The sequence below is a fragment of the Pterocles gutturalis genome, unplaced genomic scaffold (assembly GCF_000699245.1).
Source record: "Pterocles gutturalis isolate BGI_N339 unplaced genomic scaffold, ASM69924v1 scaffold24798, whole genome shotgun sequence".
Lineage (NCBI taxonomy): Eukaryota > Metazoa > Chordata > Aves > Pterocliformes > Pteroclidae > Pterocles > Pterocles gutturalis.
Window position 1 is genome coordinate 28,624 of NW_010123749.1, and position 10,755 is coordinate 39,378.

The 10,755-nt window shown below is 41.0% G+C and overlaps 3 protein-coding genes across 3 annotated transcripts in view; 1 reads left to right on the forward strand and 2 right to left on the reverse strand.

Moving 5' to 3' along the window:
- Window positions 1–1,222, reverse strand: part of FAM26E (family with sequence similarity 26, member E) — a 4,286-nt gene extending 3,064 nt beyond the window's left edge. Inside the window, exon 1 of the mRNA XM_010078043.1 lies at window positions 683–1,222. Within this exon, the coding sequence (XP_010076345.1) occupies window positions 683–1,222 (540 nt within the window). The remainder of the gene's footprint in view (window positions 1–682) is intronic.
- Window positions 1–3,344, forward strand: part of TRAPPC3L (trafficking protein particle complex 3-like) — a 20,127-nt gene extending 16,783 nt beyond the window's left edge. Inside the window, exons 4-5 of the mRNA XM_010078044.1 lie at window positions 1,994–2,179; window positions 3,225–3,344. Of these exons, the coding sequence (XP_010076346.1) occupies window positions 1,994–2,179; window positions 3,225–3,344 (306 nt within the window). The remainder of the gene's footprint in view (window positions 1–1,993; window positions 2,180–3,224) is intronic.
- Window positions 3,345–7,570: 4,226 nt separating this feature from the next.
- FAM26F (family with sequence similarity 26, member F) lies at window positions 7,571–10,366 on the reverse strand. The gene is made up of 2 exons (XM_010078045.1): window positions 9,830–10,366; window positions 7,571–7,987 (listed from the first exon to the last, which is right to left on the reverse strand). The coding sequence occupies exons 1-2, from the start codon at window positions 10,364–10,366 to the stop codon at window positions 7,571–7,573; spliced, it is 954 nt and encodes a 317-aa protein (XP_010076347.1).
- Window positions 10,367–10,755: the final 389 nt, after the last annotated feature.

Sequence of the window (10,755 nt, forward strand, 5' to 3'; positions counted from 1 at the left end):
TTTTTTTTTTTCCCTTTTTTTTGTTTTTTTTTTTTTTTTTTTCTCTAAATTTATTTACAAGGCAGTGAGCAGAATGGTATCTCACGAATATAGTAAAATGTAATACAATCTCATCTTTACATGTTCTGTGAGTTTTATTTTAGTCTTTCTTCCTTCCTCCAATCAGGACAAAAACATGCTCTTGTCTGGCATCATGAACACGAGGAACATAAACAGAAACATATTATGTAAGCAGTCATAAATCTGTCACAAATCTTATTTTCCAGTATTTTTCTACTGCTAGTGACCTAAGATTTCTTTACAGGATCACGATGGTATAAAATAGGAGGGTGTGATATGGATTTTTTACTAGGACAGACCCCTTCAATGGAATGACATCTGTTAATTCAGCCTCCTAAACAATCCAGTGTTTTTTTCTCTTTAGAGCAGTCTTCATTCAGGAAGAAAGCTTTAAATTATCCAGACTTACTGATCCTGCCATCAGTGGGGCCCCCCAGGAAGTATGACACAGCTCAAACTGAACTAAAAGGTGGATTGATTGTATTTTGCAAGTCTACATCATGCCAAAACTTTGCTTATGTGAAACCAATGGTTTTACATTAGCATCTGACATCAGGATCTTCCGCAGATAAATCACAGCAGCACTACAAACTGCATAATGCTCTTTAGTTATTTTTCTTACCTGGGACTGTGCTTGAAGAGTTCGTTTCAGTTCATCACTCTCTGAAAGGGGCATGGAGCTTTTGTCACAGGCTACCTTGTGTAGCTCTTCAAAGCACTTTGCAGATTTACTATGGCAAACTGCCTGTAAGTAGGCAGGATTTTTCAAGCCACTCATGGCACATTCGTAAAAAGTCCCATTAAGCAAAGCCACAGAAAGCCACATCACTGGGGCCACCAGAGCGTTTAAAGTAATTTGTCCAAAGATGTAAAAGAAATGGCAAATATTCCCTCTGGGGAATATTTTTCTGGGATTCACCCAGCAGCCTGTAAAGAGTTTCCAGGTCTTGCTGTTCAAGAAATATCCAATAACTAGCAAAACAAAAGCTGGGGAGAAGAGGAATACCAAACCGTACCTGAAGTTTTCATTGCTGCAGGGACATCTGAAAGCAACAAGAGAAAACACACGTTCACCTCCCATTGTCAGCAGCGCCATAAAACTGTAACCTATAGCGGTTTTCTGGTTCATGAAGAATTTCATGATTGTTTGTAAACCATCCATGTTTGGTACTACAGAGGTAAAAATCAAGACGCTTTTATCTTCGGTTGTAGCAGCCTTAGCAGCCTGTAGCGGTGTAGCAGGGGAGAGCTCTCCAGAGGAGGAGCAGCCTGCTGCTAGCCTGCCTGCGTGCGCACTGTCGAGATAACGACTGATGTCACCGTCTGGAGAAACAACGCGCTCACAGGGGATCCCTCCACTAGCAGAGCAGATGTTGCACATTGACAATAATGTTTATTGGTAGTAGAAGGGAAGCAAGCAATGTTCCATATAATCAAATAAGTTTGCAGTCTTGGCAGTTATAGTCTTTGTAGGTTGTTTGTTTGTTTGTTTGTTTGTTTGTTTGTTTGTTTTTGTGGTAGCAGAGGGAAATCGGTAAAAGCACGCAGTCACTAGTTGCAGGAGCTGTGATTATCAGAGTTGCCGACAGTGTAGAGAAGGACCTAATATAGATGCTAATGGTCCCAAGGGAGTGTGACACGAATGAAAGCAGACGTAATAACAGTAAAACCACTTTGTATGGAGTTGTAAATGTAAGAACATCAAAGACAGAATAAGCAGCCTTCTGCTCTGCTTCCCTGGAGTATCATGTAGCTCCAGATTTGCATCTCTGTCTCAAGCTGATCAGAAGAGACAATCTAGTCCACTTTCTAGCCTGTTTTGCCCTTCCCCCTATTCTCCTGGGGTAAAGCTGGTCTACAGGATGCTGCATCCTAAAGTTTGCCCTCTGGTTTGCACACAACAGATTGTAGTAGCATTTTTATCCTTTTTCAGGTTGCTTTCAAGATGTACCTTGGGGTCACTCCTAGTGTGAGCTGCAGCAGTGCCGCAGGAAATGAATTTTCCTTAATCCTGGACAAAAACCCACTAGTGGACTTTGTGGAGGAGCTGCCAGCAGAACGAGCATCACTTTGCTACTGCAACCTCCTCTGTGGCGTGATTCGAGGTGCTTTGGAAATGGTAAGAAAGTGCACATTTGTTTTCTCCGTTCTTTGCCACTATGCAGAGGCACAGGAAAGCAAAACCACTTGCTCAGATAAATGAAGGAAATTCATTAGTGTTTAATCTCTCTCTCAGATTATATCTAAATAAAAGAGGGCCAGGGTGGTCCTGGATCCTGAGGCAGAGAAGCACACAGGTTGACTCACCTCAGCGCTGTCCCTGCTTGGCTCTTCAGTGGCTGACTTGGGTACAAAAGCCAGGTGGGACCAGAGAGCCAGCGAACATGTAGTGTGGAGAGCCAGGGGGCATGCTGGACTTCTTCGCTGCTCCTTGAGCCTGTCTTGTTTTTCTGCATAGGTGTAACCAGTAATAGCCATCCCTGATTCTTTCCAAATACATGAAGATAATATTCTCAGGTTGCCACAGCGCCTGCTGAAAGGGAGAACAAAGTGTGGATGAGTATTATGTTAAACCCAATGCATCAGAAATGTATCAAATGGCATTCCAAATTGTGTTCTTAAACTTAAGACTTTTACAAAAGAATACACAAAGGGCATCATTTGAAAGTAACTAAGTTGTAGAGCTTTTGTGGCATTTTCTGGAAGATAAGTTTTGGGCTGCTTTATGTTCCTGTCAGTATCTAATTTGTCATATATCTTATGTTTCAAGAAAACAGAAGCTGTACAAGGATTATGTATGTACATCAGTCTCAGAATTATGGTACCTGATATAAGACTAATTAACAAAATATTCTATCATAAGTATTAGTAGGGGACCAGGAAATTTCTTGATCACAAAATCATCAAGTACACAATTTAGGTTCTCAGAAGAAAGCAGAGCACTGGAATGAAAGGTAATATATTATACAAATTCCAGTGTATATAAATTTCCTTTTTATTAACTTAGTTGGCAGAGATACTTTATAACAATCTATAAATCTGTTTCTTACGAAACCTGAGAAAGGGGGTCCCCTTGTGGTAAGAGAGAGAAAGCTCGTAATACTGGAGGAAGGGAAAACCTTAAGCATTTCTTTGCTTAACTGATCAGATCTGATTCTTTCTAGGTTCACTTAGCGGCAGAAGTTACCTTCCTCCAGGACAGGCTGAAGGGTGATGCTGTGACAGAAATAGGAATTACCTTTTTAAGGAAGGCTGAAGACAGAAAACACAAAAGAAATAAATGAAAGAAATATTGGGAGAAACCTTTGCTGAGGGATATTTTGCACCTTTTGTTTCTGAAGAGGACATGAAGAGTAAAATTGGCTTCCTTGACCCACTCATACATTTGAAAGGTGAAGAGAGCTGGGTAGCAAACAGGAGGGGCAGAGCAGGGGGAAAGCAATCTTAATTGTCATGACAGAAATACCAATATAAAAGATAAAAATGGCCTGCCCTTCCTTCTCACATAACCACACTCTTGAGCTCAATTAAAGTTTTTTCTCAGTATTTAGCGCATGGTGGATGCAAGATATTAATTTGTACACCAACTGTTTTCATGTAAACATGACCACCTTTCATTTTGTTTGTTGGTAATGTTTCAGAGCATGGTTGCTAAGAGGTGCTTTATTTCCCTGGCTGTTTGTGGTTAGGAATAATGAATTCATTGGCTCTGACTGCTGTATGCAGTGTCTCACCGTCTGGTGCCTGTTTTGATGCATAATGGCTTGCCATTCATTGTCCTCCACAATGGACATCCTGCTCCCTTTAAACCAGAGAGGGATGTGGTTTTGCTCATGGCAGGAGCTGGTTCCTTATGGCTCTTTCAAGCCCACATGCAGTTTTGCTGGCATGCGTGTGCAGCCCCCTGCGTACATCAGGTTGTGGCACTCTGACGTCCGCAGCAATGCTTGTGTTGCTTCAAGCTATGGGCCTTTTCACATCAGTCTTCTCTTCAAGAACACTGATCTTACGACCACACTGAACAAAGCATGGTGTATTTAATGTATAGTCACTGTGGATCTGTACTTCACCAAAGTAAAGTTGAATAAAATTCAGAGATTGCCACACAACCAGTTTGCTGGTCGTTGTTTCTGTTCTTACCTGACCTTCATCACAGGCTGTTGAATGTCTGCTATTTGGCAGTGGATTTCTGTTACCACAACATGACTTTGAGGTAGAAGAATAGCAGCCTTGCAGAGACCAGGGTTATAGGAAAAGTTTAATGTTGTCTGGTGTAATGCAAGGTCCCAAGTCCTAGCGTAGTACCCTACCCACAAAGCCAGTTTACCTTCTTCTCACCAAAGCACTTGTTTTAAATTGAAATACAAACCCTCAATCCAGTTCAGTGAAGCCCAAGTTATCTCTGATTTTATCCCTGTGATTTGTACACTCATCTATTTTTCCCTCTGTCTCTTTACCTCTTAATCCTGCTAAGTGAGGGGCACCTCTTGCTTTGGGAACAGTGAGGTTCACTCCCACCAGAGCTGTACAGTCCTCACAAGAATCTTTCTCTCTTCGTTTGTCTTAATAGTGATCTACGGTGGTTTAAGAAAACAACTTTTTATAGAACAAAAACTAAGCTATTCATTACCCAGCCTTGGGCTCAGCCCAACATCCTCTTACCTGATACATATAACAAGTTACCATATGTAACAGTGTGTTACAATCAGTACAAAATTTACCTATTTTTTCTTTTCGGGTTGGTTTGTTGGGGGTTTTTTTGTTTGTTTGGTTGTTCTTTTTAATCAGGACTGGAAGGTCTTGTGGAGTTGGCCTGTTTTCACTGCCTGTGCAAGAGCCCTTGCTAGGCTTTTTGCTGGTTATGCCCAGCTGGCACAGGTGGACAAGCAGTGAGTTTGGCTGACCACAATAAGGTTCCTTACAAGGCAGTCATCATTTTACCTTTTTCCAGAAACATCCTACCAACCAAATATTCTCCTCTTTTTATTATCTTGAAAGTGAGTAACCTATACTGCCCTTGTTTTGTAAGATACCGTTCTCTTACGTAAACCTCTGTTGCATAAGGCTTGCAGACAGGTGTGTGTGCATGCACACACCTATGGTAACATTTTCTGTCGAGGTCTGCACTGCACTGGCTAAACTATCAGAGTCACCACATTGCAGTGACATGTAGGCTGACTCCTGTGTCTTCAGGCCCTATTAAAGAGCTTCTGCCCACAAGGATTAGCTATCAAAGTCAAGGCTGGTTATTACGACGTTTTTAAAGCAAGGACCGTTAGCATCATCCTGGGGCCTTTGCAGTCTTGCCACGCCAGCTACGGCGTGGCCAAGGCTTCCTCCCCTTCCTTCAATGCCAAACACTTGCAGTGATGCTCAATGTAGGACATCAGAGCTGTTTCTTTAGGTTTCTGTATTTCAGAATAAACAGCCTGTGGAAATCTTTACTTCTGCTTGGACAAGGTAAGTTTTGAAGGATAAGTTTCCACCATGCAAATTAGCATACAGCAGAAATGCCTGAGTTGGTTAAAGCAGCACAGATTAGAGATTAAAAAGCCCACCCAGATACAGCTCAGAGATTTGATACGAATTCTGAGTGTGTTTTCACTGTAGCTTCCTGTCAGGAAATAAAATAAGGCATGGCATGTTCCTGGAGGCTTTCAGTCTATCCTGAAGTATTTTATTATATCTCTAAGGTAAAGCCCAGTCGCACTGTGTCAGGGAACATTTAGGCACTGGTCGCAGTGGGGCCAGGACATTGTTTCCTTCCCATTTATGACATTCCAGAGCAGATTTATCTTTCTCTAGGCGTCAATGAACAAATGAACTCTTCAACGTCAGAGGTAAAATAGAACATTTTTAACTGAACAATGCTTCCTGGAGCCACAAGTAACAAACTGGACACTTGTTACTCTACTATGATCAAGTTTCTTGTAAGGAAAAGAGCACTGAGCAAGTCAGTGACTCTGTGACAGAATGAATGCTTTTTGAAATTTTCTACACATAGAATTAAATCTTGTTTTCCCTTTATGTGTCATATTTTCAGTCTATACTAAGAATTAAGCTTCCAGGCTAGTTACATTCAGCTAGTTAAAACATACTCTTCTCTTCCTTCCTCTTTGGAAAATGATTGTAACAAACAACTTTATGGGATTCCTGTCTGCCTGTCTGAACAGTTTCCAGGTTAGAGTTTACTGTCTAGAAAGAGAGGATTTCTGGGAAGATGGAAAGGAAAGCCTGAACCAAACAATCTGACTCATCTCTCTAAAATGCTCTCTAAAAAGACTTTTCAGAGAAAATCTGAACTTTATACTTCTTCACTCAAAACTGGTATCTTTGTTTCTTATAATTAGATGTTCTTTGATAAGGTTTGTTAATTTGGATTGTGGATTTATTATGTTCTTAAATATTTAGCTATACTATAAATATTTGTTAGTATAAGCTTCACTTATACTGTCATGTTATGCATAAGCCTAACCTCTCAAGACATGCTAATTTGCACTTAGAGTCCATTCTGGATAAAGTTAAATAGTGTATTTGGCAGGGACATGCAGATGTAGCTTAGGTTTCAATGCCAGGGCCAGAATTCTGTGTGTAATATTAAAAAAAAAAATACACAATAATAATTTATTTGTCACCAAAAAAAAAGAAAACTATATAAATTGAATATAAACAGGAAGTTTAATGCTGGTGTGTTTTCCCTGTAGCATTCAAATGTCTACTTTTTTCCATTAAAGAGCTTTAGAATTACAGAAAATGAGCAGTAAAGCTAATTAAGAAGACCTGATGCAATAGGTGATCAAGATCAGGCAGTGGTAAAGAAAATTCACCAGCATGGAAGTTTAGTTTCACTGTTATTACATAAAGCAGCTGAATATGCAGGGGTAAAATGGCTGGAATCTTTTTGCGCATCTATTCAAACTGATAAGCAACTGAAGTCATTCCGATGGACTCCTTTGATATGCACAGGTAGCTCCAAAATGCTAATTGCTTCCCAGATTTTAAAAGATACAGTCCCTGCCTTGAGAAACTAATTGACTGAAAGTAAATGTTTTATTCTAGAGCTTGCTCTAATCTTCACTGAAAGATGTATTGCCAAGTGAAAGCTAAAAAACTGAGCTGAATTTCCGATCAAAACTTCTATTCCTGTGTGTCTCTTTGATACTGCCAGGTACGAAGGTTTGGTATTGTTACTCCAGCTACCAGATGCCCTTAAGGTGTTTGCTAATAATTTGACATTGTACATGCTGACGTCTTAGTGGATGCTGATTATTTTACACACGTGGCTCTTCTTAATGAACAACAACATGTGAACACTCCCATTGTGACAGATGTATATATTTAAATGTACTCAAGCAAAAGTAATAAAGTGTATTTAAAAACAAATCTGATGAGTGTTACAGCTATCAGCTTTTTCATACAATTTGCATAGATTTCAATAAGAGCACATAATAAGACTCTTCTTATATCAGTAGGGTTAAAAAATTGCCAGCATTGCAAAGGATTTGGTTCATTAAAACCCTGATTCACTTGCGCTTGCTTCATCCACAAATCCTAAACCAGGGGGATTCTGATTTCCTTCCCCAAATCTAATGCTCTTGCCTCTGTTTGTGTTAACATACTTGTGTATCATGCTGTAATACTGCTCCTCTGAATTGAAGGCATACAAGAATGAAATCTTCCACCAGTCGTCATTGCTGGGAGTCTGAAATGGTGCTGGGTCAATGGCTCCAAAAAAGCAGTTTGTATTTATTTCTGCCAGCCTGGTTGCATGCTCTTCAGCCTTGATCTTAAAGAGCTCACTTTCCTTTTTCATGTAAATTTTCCAGAACTTGAGCTGAAGATAGCTAACTGGGGAGCAACAGTGGCTGACACATGTTGAAATCAGTGCAATGGTGACGATGCTGGCTATCAGGAGCCATCCTATCATCTTGGAAAAGAGACAAATAGGTTAGTGGTGGGTTTGCATGGTCATATGTAGGAGTAGAGAACTTAACATTGAAGCAGGCATGAAAACTGTAGACAAAGACATCCTGGAGTGCTTGTAACAGTCCGCTTGCTGTAGAAAGAGGGGATCCCATGCACACAATTCAGCCAGCCTGCAGACCTTCTGCACCCCTGAGCTGACCTTGTTGGATTGAGGATGAATAAAAAAAAAAAAAAAAAAGAAGGTGGAGTGAAGTTCTTTCCTCAGTTATATCCAGCTTTCTTAACTTTAAAGGCAAGATACTGGCCAGCAGTTTCTGCAGCTGTGGTTGGAGTTACAGTACAGAGGGTGCAGCATCACCCTTTCCACCTCTGGTGCAGTGAATTAGACCTCCTGCTGCCTGTGGTTTATCTGCTCTTGGAAAGTACCTCCTCTCCTGAATGTCTGAGCCTGCAAAAAATAGCCAGTTGCCACAGCATACAGGAAGAGTTGTGTCCTTTGCGTAGGCATGACATGGATTTGATGACCGAATACAGGAATTCATTCTTGTTCTGTACATTATTTTAACATTCCTAAATGCCCCACCTAAAGCAGGTGTCCTAGTAGATGCTGGTTACTCCAGTACCCAGTGGTGCTTAGCTGGAAGTTCCAAGCAGATCTCACAGCTTCCCCTTTCACCTCAGGCTGATTTTTTTTCAAGTGAAAAACATTAAGTGCTAAAGAAAAATGAGTTTGTATTCTCTTTTGTTCTTAATTTTGTTGAAAGTAGATCAGATATTAAAAATAATGGTCAGTAATGAAAATGCTCTCGTGCTTTTTCTGGTTTTGTTTGACTGGTTTGTTTCTTTTAGATTTCATTGCAATATCAATAACAGTCAGTCTTCCTTGATTTTTCTCCTTTCCTACCCTATCTGAATTCAATGGTATAGAGTTCACCCCTTTTCAGCCTGTTTCTTGGAGGAGCAGCATGCTAAATATTTAACAAATATAAACTTTTTTTTTGTTGTTTAAATAAGCATTTGTATGAAACAGGAACTTATAAAAAATTCAAGTAATGTTCTCTTATAAACTTAACTCCATTAAACAGCCTTAATGTTTTCCTGAGAAAAAGTGATAAAACCTGATTTTTCTACTGGAGTTAAGACAATGACCAAAAAAACAGAAATGAAATGGGAGTGCTGCCAAAATTTGGGGGTTTCATTTCACTCCAGACAAAAGAATTCACTCACATGTGCTATATTTTTGATGATGCAATTTGTCTTCAGCACAAAAACACTTTAACAAGACAGACAGATACATATTTTAGCTATTCTTCTAGAATACAAGTGTGAAATTATTAATAGGTTCAAGTGCTGAGATTCATAGTCAAACAAGCTGTCCTGATTTGTTTCACTTGCCAGTTCCCTGTTGCAAGGTGACATCAGCTTCCTCTGTATTCCTGACCTCAGCTTCCCCTCAGCTAATGCTTACTTACAAAAGTTTGAGATGTTTAGAGGGGTAAAAGTGGAAAAAAAGAACTTGCATCATGCCTAAGTTAAATGAGAAGCAAGCTTGCATGGAAAGTACTTGTCTCTAAGTTAGTTCCTTGCCCAGCTTTGAAAGAGGTTCTGTAAATGGCAGTGCCAAACAATTGCCATGCAAAAATAGCACAAATACACACTTACTACCTTCCTGTTAGTGTTTTGTTTTGTTTTTTTTTTTTGCTAATGAATTTTGGCTAATTGTGTACTTTTGGTAATTAGCATGAGCAAGAAGGACTCTTTACAGTCCCCAGCAGGCACCACCATACATTGAGCAGCCAGGGCTGAAGCCCGTCAGGTGAAGAGCAGAGCAGCGAGGTGTTACCTGGGACTGCGCCTGAAGGCTGAGGAATTCACCCGAGATGTGCTTCAATAACGTCTCATCGCAGGGTATTTTGAGCAGCAGCTTGTGACAGTCTGGTCCTTGATCTTTACACAGGAGGTTCTTTATCAGGCTGTTCCCACTGGCTGCGCAGTCGTAGAAGCTGGCTCCGAGCAGGGCCACCGCGATCCAGGTGAGGGGGGCCACCATGGCTCTGGCTGTCACCGGCACCAGCACATGGCAGTAGCGGGCGCAGGTTCCCCAGAGGCCGCAGCTGCAGCGCTTCTCCGGAGGGCAGCTGCCTGTCAGCAAGCGCCAGGTCCTGGCGTTCACCATGTAGCCAAGCAGAAAGAGGATGAAGGCAGGCACTATGAGGAAGACGGAGCCATACAGCATGTTCCCAGAATTGCAGGGACACTTGAATACCACGGATGAGAAGATGTGCTTGCTGGCAGCCGTCAGCAGGGACACAATGCTGCAACCCAGAGCGGTCTGGTGGCGGATGCAGAAATCCAGCGCCCTGCGTAACTTTAACTCCATTTTCTGCCTCCCTTTGCTTTGAGAAGAGTGAAATCTCAGTCAGAAAAAGGAAAGAGAAAGAGGAGTGTCCTGTGGCTGCCACAGATTAGAGAACTTTCATTTTCCATTCATGGTGGTAATGCAGTGAGGCACAGAAGCAGCTCTCCTTAGAAGAAACAGAAGAGCGCAGGCTTACTGCACAGTATCAGGGTCAAGCGGTGACCACAGAGGAATCTCACCCTAGTAACTAACATCAAAACAACAAAGATTTATTTTTTTTTTTTTTTCAATAAAAGTTGTTGTATTTGTCCACACACGAATTGTAGGAAGCAATGGCTTAAACCTCATCCTCTTTTCGGTGATGTAATCACCTGCCTCTTGCATGAACCAGGAGTTCTCTGGCCTCACTG